Source organism: Myotis myotis, unplaced genomic scaffold, assembly GCF_014108235.1.
Source record: "Myotis myotis isolate mMyoMyo1 unplaced genomic scaffold, mMyoMyo1.p scaffold_m19_p_30, whole genome shotgun sequence".
NCBI classification, from domain to species: Eukaryota; Metazoa; Chordata; class Mammalia; order Chiroptera; family Vespertilionidae; genus Myotis; species Myotis myotis.
The window spans coordinates 2,904,636-2,919,940 of NW_023416336.1; the positions used below are offsets into that span (position 1 = coordinate 2,904,636).

General features: G+C 46.9%; 1 protein-coding gene across 3 annotated transcripts in view; it reads right to left on the bottom strand.

Moving 5' to 3' along the window:
• Positions 1–3,763: 3,763 nt before the first annotated feature.
• The window catches only part of NCAPH (non-SMC condensin I complex subunit H), a 48,195-nt gene continuing 36,653 nt past the window's right edge, over positions 3,764–15,305 (bottom strand). The window contains exons 13-18 of one of the 3 annotated variants that reach the window (XM_036302222.1): positions 14,924–15,034; positions 11,266–11,448; positions 10,118–10,228; positions 7,935–8,026; positions 7,482–7,557; positions 3,764–4,273 (exon numbers count right to left, since the gene is read on the bottom strand). In XM_036302222.1, the coding sequence (XP_036158115.1) occupies positions 4,214–4,273; positions 7,482–7,557; positions 7,935–8,026; positions 10,118–10,228; positions 11,266–11,448; positions 14,924–15,034 (633 nt within the window). In that variant the 3' untranslated portion in view covers positions 3,764–4,213. The remainder of the gene's footprint in view (positions 4,274–7,481; positions 7,558–7,934; positions 8,027–10,117; positions 10,229–11,265; positions 11,449–14,923; positions 15,035–15,305) is intronic. The other 2 variants (XM_036302223.1, XM_036302224.1) reach the window with 2 other exon arrangements.

A 15,305-nucleotide genomic window follows, 5' to 3' on the forward strand; every position in this document is an offset into this window, starting at 1 on the left:
ATATAAAAACATGTACATGGCCCTGGTCAGTGTTTCTCAGGGATTAGAGCATCAGCCGCACACCCAAGGGTTGTAGGTTCGATTCCCAGTCAAGGGCACATACATGGGTTTGCTCTCCACCCCCAGTTGGGGCACATGTGGGAGGCAAACAGCCGATGTCTCTCTCACATCCATATCTTTTTTCTTCCTTCCTTCCTTCCTTCCTTCCTTCCTTCCTTCCTTCCTTCCTTCCTTCCTTCCTTCCTTCCTTCCTTCCTTTCTCGCTCTCCCCCTCCCCCTCCCCCTCCTTCCCTTTTACTCTCTCTGAAAAGCAATGGGAAAAAATATCCTCAGGTGAGGATTAAAAACAAAACAAAAACAAAAAACTTATACATGAATGTTTATAGCTACATTAGTCACAATAGCTCAAAAGTGGAAAGAATATGTCTAGCAACCAATGAACAGCTAAACAAAATGTGGTCTATCCAGTGGAATATTACTCAGCTATTAGAAGGAATAAGGCACTGACACACTACAATTTGGGTGAAATTTGAAAATATTATGCTTAATGAAAGAAGCCACACACAAAAGACTACATACTATATGCTCCCATTTATATGAAATGTCCAGAAAAGGCAATCCATAGAGACCACAAGTAGGTTGCCATCTCCCCAAACCCCTCATCCTGCTCCCTAGAATATGGATGTGATGGCTGGATTCCAGCAGCCACACTGAAACACAGGGATGAGAGTCACACATTAGGGATGGCAGAGAAGAGAGCTGGAATGATCCTTGGTCTCTCTGACTTCATGGAGCTGCCACACAAGCCTAGTTATTTGCATACCCACTTACATGGGCTTTCTGTTACATGTAGCCAAAAGTATTTCGATACAGCAACCATATGAATGAGGAAGGAGAAGCTTGGGAGGAGCAGGGTGGAGGGGAGGGGAGTTCATTGAGGAAGCTGGGACTACCCCAACAGTTCTACTGGCCACTCAACCCTGGCCCAGCCTCACCATAGAGGAGTGTGCTGGACTGAGAGTGGGAAGCAGAGCAAGAGGACCAGCACTGCCCAGCACTGGGAAACGTGTTTGAGGCTACAGCCAGCAGGACAGGGAAAAGGCCCTCCCTTGACATGCTCACAAGTGTAACCCTTTCAACAGAGCAGAATGGGTAATACAGGGTGGGGCGAAAGTAGGTTTATGGTTGTATGTGAAAGTTCATTTTTATATTATTAACTAGAGGCAAGGTGCACAAAAATTTGTGCACTTGGGGGAGGGGTGGTCCCTCAGCCTGGCCTGTGCCCTCTCGCAGTCTGGGACCCCTCAGGGGATGTCCATCTGCTGGCTTAGTCCTGCTCCCTGGGAGATTGGGCCTAAGCTGGCAGTCAGACATCCCTCTGGCAGCCTGGGAGCCCTCGGGGGATGTCCACTTGCCAGCAGGGAGCAGGCCTAAGCCGCAGTCGGACATCCTTAGTGCTGCTGAGGAGGCGGGAGAGGCTCCCACCACCACCACTGTGCTGGCAGCCCGTCAGCCTGGCTTGTGGCTGAGCAGAGCTCCCCCTGTGGGAACGCACTGAACACCAGGGGGCAGCTCCTGCATTGAGCGTCTGCCCCCTGGTGGTCAGTGTGTGTCATAGTGACCAGTCATTCCCAGTCAGTCTGCTGTTAGGGTCAATTTGCATATTACCCTTTTATTATATAGGACTAGTGGCCCATTGCATGAAATTCGGGGGGGGGGGGGAGGGCTTCCCTCAGCCCAGCCTGCACCCTCTCCAATCGGGAACTCCTTGGAAGATGTCCAACTGCCAGTGGGATTAGGCCTAAACTGGCAATCAGACATCCCTCTCGCCATCTGGGACTGCTAGCTCCTAACCACTCACCTGCCTGCCTGCCTGATTGCCCCTAACCTGTCTGCCTGCCTGCCTGATCTTGCCCCCAACTGCTCTCCCCTGCCGGCCTGATCTTGCCCCCCAACTGCCCTCTCCGCCTCAGCCCCAACCACCATGGCTTTGTCCAGAAGGAAGTCAGACGTCTGGAAGATGGCCGGTCGACCCAGTCTAATTAGCATATTATCCTTTTATTATTATAGATATATTATATAGGATAGGATTGCTTAAATGGGGGGGAGGAGCTTTTTTCAGCAGGAGATGCTCTTGGAAGACAAAAATTTTTACATAATCCCTATATCTGGACTGATAGCCAGCCATATGCACTATACTGCCAAACCGGTCATTAAAAAACTGAACCGCTTTCTTACACCTTATACCAAATAGCTGTTGCTCTTAAAACCCTCCTCGGCCCCCACCTTAGGTTCTGCCTTCACAGATCACCCAGACTAGGTTCTGATTGGTCGGTTTCTATGCCAGGCAGTGTCAAAAGCTCCGCCTCCTAGGCAGCTATTGGCTCCTCACACTTCACCCAGATTTGGTTCTGATTGGTTGGTTTCTATGCCTGTCAGCGTCTCCGGGCCTCATCAGAGAGGTGGGGCTGATCAGCAGCCCCCGCGGAGGCCCAGAAAGAAACAGGTGCAGCTGCTGGCAAAGCCCAGAGAGAGAGGCAACAGCTGATCAACAGCTGCCACAGAGACTGCACATCAGACCCTGCCTCTCTCTGGGCCTGATCCGCAGCCTCCTCGGCAGTCAGTGCTGGGTCGCCTGCAGCAGCAGCAGTCAGTGTTGGGTCACTACGGCAACCCAGCACTGACTGCAGGACTGACTTCCAGTCGGTCGAGCCTTCAGTCATTATGGACCCTGTTTTGTTTTTCTTTTTGTTTTTTAAAAATATATTTTATTGATTTTTTACAGAGAGGAAGAGAGAGATAGTTAGAAACATCGATGAGAGAGAAACATCAATCAGCTGCCTCCTGCACATCCCCCACCGGGGAAGTGCCCACAACCCAGGTACATGCCCTTGACCGGAATCAAACCCGGGACCCTTCAGTCCGCAGGCCGACGCTCTATCCACTGAGCCAAACCGGTTTCGGCTGGACCCTGTTTTTATGTATTAAGATTAATTGTATTATTTTCCATATGAACAACTGTAAACCTACTTTTGCCCACCATGTGTTTAGGATGCAGTCTGGAAAGCCCATTTCTGGGTGGAAGGGATTACCTGTTCTTTGTTGTGTGTGGACTATGGCTTAGAAGCAAGTTATTTATTATCAAGAGTACTTGCCAATTAGACTTCACAGCTTCTGACCTAGCATCCAAAACCTGTTTGCCCAATGAATGGTGACAGAATGCTTGGCAGAGACAAGGACTGCCAAGGACAGAGCCACCTGGATCCACACCTACAAGTATTGAGTCTGTGATCTGAGCAGCATATAGCAGAGTAGCTACAAAGGAAGACCCCAGAAGCAATTTCATGGTTCAGAGCCAAGCTCCTGATGGTCAGCTGCCCATCCTTATGAAGGTTCCTTGAACGTTGTGTCCTGCTTCTCCTCTAGCAAATGGAGTGATACCAGCATGCTCCTCACAGTGATGCTGAGAAGGCTAATGAAGTCAGCAAGCCACAGACGGTATTTAGGAGCCAGCCACTGTCACTGCCATCACTCTGCAGCAGAAGTCATAGGCCACATGGATCCCATCTCACAATCTGGGTCTGCAGCCAGTGATTTCTCAGGTCCCCCCACCCCCCCGCCACGAGACACACCATTGCAGCACCTCCTTAAGCAGCTCTTGCCTCACGCTGACACATGGGTATCCTGTCTAGCTACCAAGACGGCACCCCCTTGAGTGTAAAGACCAGGTCAATACTTATCTAATGGTACTCACATATTTTGCCAAGCTTGTTAGAATTTTATTTTTAAGCATTATATATACATTTATAAGTGCACATGACATATTTTATGTACATGAATTAGGAAGCTGGTAAAGGACCACAGATGCCTACTGGGAAATTCTTTTCTACAAGAGTAAAAGAGTGAGCAGAACAACAGATCCATTTAGGAAACTAAGCCTATACACAAATACAGAGAATGCATGTAGGTTTCAGAAACGTACTCTCACCCTCTCCTCCCGCCTAGGGGTCACAGGGCAGAAAGCTCTAATCAAGGGCGAGCTTCTGGTGCTGGTTCCCAGACTGAGAGGGACAGGAGGGAAGAGCGACAGGCAAATGGGCACCTTGGAAGTTGGCTCTGGCCTTGCCCCAAGCCCCACACTGTGGCACCCAGTGGAGATGTCCTGGTCACTGAAGAAGTGATGAGCCTCCTCCTGTTGAATTCTCCCGTGAACTCAATCCCCTTGCCTCACGAGAACATCGGAAAGATCCTCGGTTCCTTCTAGCTTTAGATTCTGAAAGAGGACAAACACACATGGATTCTGATGCACCAAGAATGAAAGGATCGCAAAGCAAATCCTAAGTGAGGTAACAAAGAATGAGGTTTGTCCCATGACTATAAGTAAAATTATCACAGCAAATTTAATTTGGATGAGAGAGGTGGTTCCAAATTCTTGCCAATCGCAGGGGAAAAAAGCAAAGAGAGAGCCTTCTCCAGCTCTGGTTCTCACAACAATCTGTGTTCAGGCCCAAGAGCTAGGCTATCTGTCCTGAAAGAGGGAGGGAAGTAAATGGGAGGCTACTAGGAGTCACAGTGCGTTTACTAACCTGTCCATATGTGCCCTCTCCAGGCCCTCCTCCCCTACCCCAAACCTCATCCCTTAGTGATGGCTACACATCTGTTCTCTCCCCTATCTCTGTGCAGCCCTTTTCCCACCTCCCAATTCTTCCCCACTCTCCCAGTCCATGAAGTCTCCACCAACCCTAGGCAACCACTCCCCCAGGGCAAAAGCACTATAAGAATCCTTCTTGCCTAACCTCACTCACCCCTCCCTCACTCGGCACTGGAGGGAGATAAGGTGTGTTGCGCTGAGTATCCACCCTATTCTAGCACTAGCCTACACTCCCAGACTGCTAACGATGGAGAGCTCAGATCATGCCTCCCTGGTATGATGTCTGCAGCTTGGGGTCCAGAAGTTGCTTAGGCATGGCTGATCAGTGACACACTGCTGGCATTCACAAAGGCAGAGGGCCCAGCATCCATCATGGGTGAAACCAAGCCCCATCACACTGTATATGAGGGGCTCGTTACCAGAGTTCAGATTGAAGGGAAAGACTGAGAGAAGGCCAGAAAATGTGGGGAGATTTCTCGATGGCTCCAAGCTGAATCGCCACGGATCCCTGAAGATTTTCCGTTACTGTCAGAGCCAATGTTACCAGTCACATCTCACATAGCCCAAAGCCAGGCCCCAGTTATGGCCTCAGTGCTCACCAAGAGGTCATGGTGTGGGCCTACCTCCCCATCCTTCAAATGCTGAGGCCCTGGGACCCCTTACAGAGACTTATCAGAACCAAAGGAACAAAGCCAGCACAGCCACTGGGAAGAACAGTGCTGGAGCCTGGGCCTCGCTGACCTGCTCAGCAGTGTCTACTTGGCCCCAGGCTACTTGGGAGGTGAGTGAGGGCCACAGCTGCTCTCAGGGGAAGAGGCAAGCCTCAGAGGAGGTACACAGCCCAGGGGCACTCTGCTTGTCGGACAGGGGCTTTGGAGGTGCCCCACCTTTCAGGTGCCCATGTGTGCTAGGACCAGCACCTCTGTCCATGAGGATAATGGGAGATCCCAGGCCTCCCCAGGAGAGCTCAGCAGCAACTCTTCTGAGTGTCAGACAGAGGGTGGCTGGCGCGTCTTTCTCCTCAGAGCCCTTCGTGGATTTCTTGTCAGGAAAACGATATAGCTTTTTATTCATTTTTTTTCTTAGTCATTCTTTCCTCTTGTAGTTGGCTTCTGAGTTCAGACACCTTGGATGTGTCAGGACTCACTCAGAGACCTTCTCGCTAGGAAACCTGGCTCCCATACCTTCCTGACTCTGAGCAGGACACTACAGCAGCTGTGAGCTGTACTCCTGGGTCAACGCCTGTTTGGCTCAGTGGATAGTCAGTCTGCAGACTGAAGGGTCCCAGGTTCTATTCCAGTCAAGGGCACATGCCTGGATTGCGGGCTCAATCTCCAGTGGGGTGCGTGCAGGAGGCAGCCAATCAATGATTCTCTCTCATCATCCATGTTTCTATCTCTCTCTTCTTCTCCCTTTCTCTCTGAAACCAATAAAGAAATATATTTAAAAAATAATAATAATAAAGTTGGCTTTGATGCACAACTGCTCACTCTCAGGAGCAAGGTGGGCTTATTCTGTTCTGGCTCAGGTGTTGCCCAGCCTGGAGGTTACAGGCCCAGTGGTCACCCCATAGATGGACACATGCAGCACGAGGCTCTGTCTCCATGGCTCTTTTACATCAATTCCCAACCCAAAATCAGACCTAGCTTCTACCAAATGAACTGTGTCATCTTTGCTGAGGTCATGAGCTTACAAGGTGGCAAGAGAAGTGGTCCCTGATTCCCAGGGGTAGGTTCACTGGGATTGGCTGGAGGCTGTGCTACACAGGCTGCCCTATAGGGCACATTCCCTCCTTGGGGCCTGACAGTCAGTCCAAAGCAAAGGCAGGCCTGGGAAACTAAGCCAGTCATCACTGCTCCCGATGTCATTAAGAGGTCAGAGGTCAGACACTGGCCCATAGTAATCTCGGGCACTGCTCCCAACACCCCATTTTTGCTACCATTCCAATCCAACCTTACCAATCTTCTCAAACCACACTTCAGATGTCATGCGCCTCTCCCCTCTCCCTCCAGGGCAGAACACCTGCCCTAGAAAAGGTTGAGCAGCCAGTGATGGCAGTTAGGCATCCCTAACCCCGGTGATACAGCCCGCGCCCAGCCCATGGCCTGCTACTCCAAGAACAGAAGTCTGCATTAGGGACCAGCCTGGGGAGACCCACGGACAGCAAGTCTCCAGCAGCACCGCACGTACAGGGTGCCCCCCACCCCCTGCAGCATATCAGGCTCCTGAGAGGGTGGGTCTCCACCTGCTCTTTCAATAACCATCCCACAGCTGCTCAGCTCTGCTGGCCAGCACAGCAGTGAGGAGCCTGGCACACTGTCACAGGTGGCATCTCTGCTGTCTCCGTGCTTATGACAGATATCTCCATTCCCAAGACTTTCCTCACTGTTCTTGGTGGCCCCACCTGGCTGGCCACTGCCTCCATTCCTCCCTTTCTTTCTCCCTGAGCATCTGACTTCCTGCTACGCTCTGCTCTCCCCTCTTCTCCATCATGTTTCCCATATGTCTTGACTTTGGCTCTGACAGTATTAGGCCTTTGAAGCCTTTGACATGCAATGATGTAAAAGTACTTTATGTTTTCAAGTTAGAAACACACACATCTAATATTTTCCCATTTGGGTCTTCCTCATTCTTTTTATTGCTAATCACACCTGATGGCCTTTTTCTAAGTTCTTTCTTGGTGCCTGGTCAGTCCTCTGGGCTGAGGGTACCACACAGGTCACTGTACAGAAGACTCCCATCCTATGAGGGAGCCCAAGAAGATCTGATAGAAAGTTCAAGCAGGTGGACACAAATAGAGAACACACCCATGCTTACCAGAGCCACCTACCTTTTCATTGGCTAGATGCAGGAGACAGGCAAAGGCCAGGGGTATGGAGAGGTTCTGAGCCATGAGGGGCGGCAGGCTGTGAAACAAAGGGCAGCATTTATCTGGGTCACTGCAACTCTAGGAACAAAGGCTCTTTCATCTACATGAATACACATGTCCAATGAATAAGCTAACGAGAAACAAAGAAATATTTCAGATGCATTTTATAAGCAGGTTTTTCCAGTTTGTTTGTTTTTTAAATCTGGAAATAAAATTTATCTCCTGTTTCATTCCAATCACTAGTGCAGAAAAATGCCTTTTGAAAGTTGGTCTATATTAACTCACTTATCAAAGCAGAGAAAAATATCGGCTAGAGTGTTAGAACAGTAGATCGTGTGTGGAGGGTCTGTCACACTTAACAGTTTGGGCAGGAGCAAAGCTCAGAGACGCCAGCCCCCGAGGGCTGGCACGCACCTCTTCTGCAAGTCCCATGTGAGCCTGCTGAGCATCTTCTTGTCAGCCACCTCCACCAGGTCCCCTTCTTTCCCAGTCTCACTGTGGTTTGTCTAAGAGAAGAAGGATATTCACAGATCAGCCACCTGGGCCAGGTTCACTTTTGAGGGAGTAACATAAATTTACAAAGTTCTATCTCCAAAAAGAAAGTCTGAACAAAACCGAAACAATTTCTTAGTCACATTTTCAAGGGAAAGAACCCATAAAGGAATCCAGTGCCTCAGCCCTAGACATTTTTTGGTAAATGTGATGTTGATTGCCAGTGGAAATCAGGAAAGGAAAAACTGCAAAGAAAGTAAGAAAAAAATAATAAAATAACAAAAAGCCATGATCATTTATAGCTTCAATTGGACCACATAGTCAAGGGCAACACAGAATCCATTATCTAAAAAGTAGACTTAAGCTTTCCACTTAAAACACACACAGAACACACACACACACACACACACACACACACACACACACACGCACAGCTGCCTCCTTACTAGCAGGCAAGCAGCTATAAAAGGATATTATGGCTGGTATTTGCATTAAAAAACTCAGAATATGGCTCTAGCCGGTTTGCTAGTGATTAGAGCATTGCCCACAGACTGAAGGGTTACGGTTTCAATTCTGGTCAAGGCTACGTATCTGGGTTACAGGCCCGATCCCTGACCCCAGTCAGGGCATGTGTGGAAGGCAACCAATCAATGTGTCTCTCTCATATCAATGTTTCTCTCGTTCAGTCTTTCTACTTCCCTTCTACTCTTTTTAAAAATCAATGGAAAAAAATAAATAAAATAAAATAAAAATCAATGGAAAAATATCCTCAGGCGAGGATTAACAACAACAACAATCCCTCAGAATCTGTGCACGATGAGGTGGTGGGGGGTGGGGGGGTGGGGGGGACAGAGTGAATATAGGTAAAATATTAATAATTTTTAGAAGCGAACATTCACTGAACTTTCTATTTTCGCTCTATTTTTAAATCTGTTTGAATATTTCTATAATAAAAGGTGTGTTGTGTTTTTAAAAAAAACAACAAATCTTTAATTAACCAGAATCCCTGGAGGACAGGGTAGTATGAGTCATTGAGACTCAAAGGTTAAAGAAGAACCCCCTTCTTACTTTTTTGTTCGTTTGTTAATCTTCACTGGAGGGTAATTTTTCCATTGATTTTACAGAGAGGGAGGGGGATGGGGAAAGAGGAGAGATGAGAGAGAAACATCGATGTGAGAGGCACATTAATTTGTTGCCTCCCACACAAGCCACAACTGGGGCGAGGAACCTGCAACCCAGGTGGGTGCCCTTAATTGGAATTGAACCCACGATCCTTCTGTTCACAGGCCAATGCTCTAACCACTTTGCCACGCTGGCCAGGGTCGCCCCTTCCTACTTGTCAGAAAGCACATTTCTCTGATGTTCACATCCCATTCCATTTTAGTTGATACAACTTCATAAACACGACAGAAGCTTTATCTGATATCCAAGACTACACAGCTCAGGGTCCTCAATCAAAGCATAATTTTCACTTCTCAGCCAGCAGAGAAATACAAGAGATGGGCGGACTTTGGAAAGCTCAGAACACCCCTGAGCAGAGAGGTCTGAAAGGGGAGACGGAAGGTTCTAGTTAGTGGAGAGTTCCATTCAGTTAGAGCGTGGTAATCAAGGTTTCACCTTGCTCAGGAGAAATAAACTATTTGACAACATAATTTTTTTTTTTTTACTTTGTTACTTAGAATACATTTCCCAAACCAGAATTATTAGATCAAAGGGCTTAAAACTTTATGGCACCTGAGATGACAGAATTTGCTCTCCAGAAGGGACATTTATCAACTTAAATTGTACCAGCAGTGAATCCATTTCACTGCCAAGCTGCTATTTGAAAGCAAGGTAAACATCCTTTCGTTGCTTGGCGTTTTGATCAGCGGCAAGGCTGAGAAATGTCCACGTTACTATCTCTATCACCTTGTGTGTGACCTGTTCACACCCTCGGTTCACTTCTCTCAGGTGTGATGCCATCCTGGTGTGTTTGAGTGACGCATTCTGTGTTGGCACTCTAGATCCTGGAGCCATGGATACCGGCAGCTACCCACCCACCACCCTGCCGGGCGCTTAGAGGAGTAGTGGAGCCCTTCACCCCCAGCACCTCCATGCCTGCTAACCTCCGCGTCCACTTGTGTGAAGTCTGTCAGCAAACTCCACATGCTCTGCTTCAACTTCTTCATGTCCATCTTTTTGGCAGTTTTGGCATAATGAATTTCAATTTTATTTACCTGAAATAAGTATGTGACAAAAGTAAAACTGAGCAGAAGAAAGAGGCATTTACCATCAACATACTGTAAAATGAGAGTCAGGGAGTCAAGTAAAGAAGAATCACGTTTAAACTACAGAGTTAAAGAGCTTTCTTTGGACATATTAAAATGGAGTCCTTCACTTCAACCTAATTATTCTTGCTCAAATCTTACCTTGGCCAACCTGGAACTCCAGTGTAAAAGAGAGGGTGAATCTCATAAACAACATGTTCCAAAATAATATGTACACACTTTTAATGATTATCAAGTGTTTACTAACATACACTTCATTTTCAAAATTTAAAAGAATCTACAGAAATGAATGATTGGTTTTGTTTTTGTCAATGCCTGTTTTCAAACTGATGACCATTCTGGTCCTGGCACTGCTGCTAATGTGAAGCAATGGAATCATAAACATCAAGAATCATTTCGTTTGGTATTTGTGTGCCTTTAATCATCCACTGTTGCCGGTTTGGTGCCGTAAACTTTTTTATGTATCCCATACAAAAAAAAGTCTAGTGGCACTTTGTTCAAAGCTTAGTCTGGCTTCACCCATTATTTCAAATTAGTTAAACCTGAAAAGGAGTGAAAATTAAGTTATCATATTTGGGGGACACCCTATAGATGAGCCTATCATCTGCTATGAAACAGACAAATGCTTAATGCAGGTATTTTAATATGAACTGAACCTGGCCAAGATTTTCCAGAGCCGAACAGCTAGCCTCAGCCAATTGGCACAGAAACCTACTCTCTCTGCCCACAGCCTTCGTTCACACACTTCATGCGACTGGTTTGCCACATGCAGTTTATCACAACTTTAGAGAGATGGCTTGTTCAGCAAATCCAATGAGTGCCAGTTCATCCCCACTGTCCTAATTAAGAATCAGCCACTTGGATAGCAATGGCTTAAAATCAAAAAGAAAAAACTCAAGCTCAGACCAACGTGACTCTCATTCAGGAAGCAAACGACACAGATCTCAGGAGAACACCAGGAAACAGAATTCATGTTCCATCTTTACCTTCTGAGGCTCAGCTACCAGGTTTGACTCTCCGTAGCGAGTGATGTCTGATCCTTGGATGTCAGGCGGGTCATCATCCTCTTGTGCTGTCTTAGGCGAATGGCAAGGATACGCTGAGAGGTCAGAGGTCCCAACTGGTCCCACAAACAAGTCACCCGACTCTTCATAATCACTATCAGCAGCCTGCACAAGGAAACAACTCTTTAAGTTTGGCAGAAGCTGTGGGAGGGGCTTAGACATATCCCTGAAAGAGAGTCCGTGTTTATACAGCAAGAGCAGAGGGTTCATTATGCTAAGTCAGCCGAGGTGAACTTCAAGGTACTTCTAGTTATCCTCCCGTGGTACATAAACCCTACTAGGGAGACATGCTAATAACACGACTGTGGAATGAGAGTTAAAAGGAATACAGTCATCACAACAGCTACAGGGTCCCCTTGACTTCTAACAGATTTAGGGTTTCATTTTACAGAAAGCATTCCTGAAATGGGTGACCTGTCAGGAAGCCAGAGCAAGGGTCCTGCTGGGAGCCAGTGAGAAAGTCAATGCTGGCCGAGCCCAGCAGCAATAGATCATCTCTCTGGATGGGGCCCAGGAATGGTTTAATTAGCTCTCCGTGGGACTTTTAAGCATAATGAAAGTTGGAGAAACACTGGTCAAGAGGTCAATCTGAATTTCCACCAGAATATAAAAACCCAACTTTCATCCAAGTAAGAAAACAAGGTGAATAAACTATCCTTCCAATTCTTTTCCCTCTCCCACATGCAGCCTGGTGTCTCCCCTTGCAGTCATTTCCACTTGTGTCTAAGCAGCAGACTCACCGGAAGAACCCTGACACTATCTAGTCCACAGACCTACAGACAGAAGCAGCTTATACAGAACCAACAGTGAGAACCAACATTAGAGCTACAGCCTGGTCTCCTGAGACCCACCTGTGAACTTTTGTCCGTTAGCACCCAGCATCTTCTCATGTCCAAAATTTCATCTCCCTGACCAAAATATCAGCTTCTAAGAACAGAGTGTGTTTTCTTTTCTTTTTGTAATTTTTATTTTTTAATTATATCTTTATTGTTCAGATTATTATAGTTGTTCCTCTTTTTTCCCCCCATAGCTCCCCTCCACCCAGTTCCCACCCCACCCTCTGCCCTTACCCCTCACACTGTCCTCATCCATAGGTGTACGATTTTTGTCTAGTCTCTTCCCGCACCCCCACACCCCTACCCCACCCTCCCGAGAACAGTCAGTCCACTCCCTTTCTATGCCCCTGGTTCTATTAAAATCACCAGTTTATTCTGTTCATCAGATTTATTCACTTGATTTTTAGATTCACTTGTTGATAGATGTGTATTTGCTGTTCATAATTTGTATCTGTACCTTTTCCTTCTTCTTCCTCTTCTTAAAGGATACCTTTCAGCATTTCATATAATACTGGTTTGGTGGTGATGAACTTCTTTAGCTTTTTTCTTATCTGTGAAGCTCTTTATCTGACCTTCAATTCTGAATGATAGCTTTGCTGGATAAAGTAATCTTGGTTGTAGGTTCTTGCTATTCATCACTTTGAATATTTCTTGCCACTCCATTCTGGCCTGCAAAGTTTCTGTTGAGAAATCAGCTGACAGTCGTATGGGTATTGCCTTGTAGGTAACTGACTGTCTTTCTCTTGCTGCTTTTAAGATTCTCTCTTTGTCTTTTGCTCTTGGCATTTTAATTATGATGTGTCTTGGTGTGGTCCTCTTTGGATTCCTTTTGTTTGGGGTTCTCTGCGCTTCCTGGACTTGTAAGTCTATTTCTTTCACCAGGTGGGAGAAGTTTTCTGTCATTATTTCTTCAAATAGGTTTTCAATATCTTGCTCTCTCTCTTGTTCTGGCACCCCTATAATTCTGATGTTGGTATGCTTGAAGCTGTCCCAGAGGCTCCTTACACTATCTTCATATTTTTGGATTCTTTTTGCTTTTTGCTTTTCTGGTTGGGTGTTTTTTACTTCTTCGTATTTCAGATCGTTGACTTGATTCTTGCGATCCTCTAGTCTGCTGTTGGAAGTCTGTATAATATTCTTTATTTCAGTCAGTGTATGCTTAATTTCTAGTTGGTCCTTTTTCACAACCTTGAGGGTCTCACTAGACTTATTGAGGATCTCATTAAATTTATTGGTGGTCTAGATTTCTTGAGTGTCTCACTAAGTTTATAGGCGATTTCTAGAAAATTCTTGAAAAACCTTAAAAGTGTGGTTTTGAACTCTATATCCAATAGTTTGCTTTCCTCCATTTCTGTCATTTGTGTCCTGTTTCTTTGTCTCCGCATTTTTTATGCTTCCCTGTGTTGAAGGAGTGGCTTTCTGTGCTAGGTGTCCTATAGGGCCCAGTGGCTCAGCCTCCCCAATTACTTGAGATGGACACTCTTGGTGCACCCCCTTGTGGGCTTTGTGCACAGTCTTGCTGTAGTTAAGCCTTGACTGTTGTAGGTAACACTAGGAGGGATTGACCTCCAGGCCAATTGTCTGTGAGAATCAGCTGTGTCTGCAGTGGGAGAACTTCTGTGCTGGAGACACCCTTCTGGGGCAAGACTTGCTTCAGTGGGGCTTTGGTACTCACTGAGTCTGCGCCCTGAGTGTGTCCTTTATGGATCTGAGGAGTTGTAATCTGGATGGTCCCACTCTGACCACTGGGTACACTGGCTCTTGGATCTGTAAGGAGGTGCTAATTTAGCCTCTGCCTGAGGCTACCCAGCAGGAGCTCAGCTGTGAAGGAATGTAAGCTGCTGTGGGGCCTTGGGCCACCTGCAGTTGGTTAGGTAATTCTCAGATTGCAAAGGACCAGGCCTTTCATATGTAAAAGCCTCTGTGCACAACTTGGGTGGAGCGGGGTCCCAGGGGATCAACAGGGTGGAGCAAGCAGCTATGGCTGCTCCTCAGTCCTGCCCTAAGAGGCCCCACTTCTCAGTGTCCCGGTAATCACTGCAAGCACCTCTGAGAGAAAGCTGCCCTCAAGGTCCGACCGATGCCATACAGTCTAGCCTCTCCCCGTATGAGTCTGGGTCCCCAGAGACTCACCCGGAACTGGAGTTCAGAGCAGTTGGGAGCTTGAGACTCCCTCCCGATTGAAAAAGACAACCGTGTCCTCAGCCGCCAGCCCTTTCCGCGTGCGCTCCGTACCTCTGGACTTTACTTCCACACCGCACCTCCTCTGAGTCTCGGTATGCTTTTCTCTTTCCTTCTAGTTGTAGAATTTCCACTCAGCCAGCCTTCCTGTGGTTCTGGATGATGTCTGTTTTATCTTTTAGTTGTATTTTTGAAGTGGTTGTGCAAGGCAGCAATTTCTGGTGTTTACCTATGCCGCCATCTTGGTTTCTCCCAGAGTGTGTTTTCTTTAAGTAATCCCAAAATAGCTAATGCAAGTACTTTGCACATGCCAACAACTCCATGCACATGTTGACTGGGTTACTGAAGCGTGTCCACTTTTCTGCAAACAGGGCTAACAGTAAGGCAGGCTGAGTTCTGGCTGTGTCCTCAGCTCTGCTCAGTTCCCTGATGCCTGGGGCAGGGCAGGCATCTGAAAACTTCCACCTGATTAAAACCCTACAGCTCCAACACATGGCAGGGGTGATGGGAGCAGGAAACACATACTATGGTGCTTGGAAGGGAGGACAGCTCTTTGCCTTTACCTGTAATCCAGGGCAGAAGTTGGATGTGTCATTAGGGTTATTATAGTCATAGTCTCCAATTTCCTCATAATGCTGAGTCCCCGTCTTCTGGCCTCGGGCGATCGCAAGTATCTATAATGCAGAAAAGAAAAACTGCAGAAAGCAATTTCTAGAAAAGCAACCACTCAACTGGATCCCTATGTTCAATCTCCTAGAATTTAGTCATGAGGGCCCTCAGAAGTCATCTAATACAACCAACTTTCCAATTGCACAACTCCAATCTAGAGCAAGCCTAGCTAGTAGGGCTCAGAGCCTCCATCAATCCCAAATAAAACAGAGCAGCTGGTTTGCAATGAGGTCTGTACACAACTTTATTTGAAAAAGGGTTTCTTCACTAAAATCA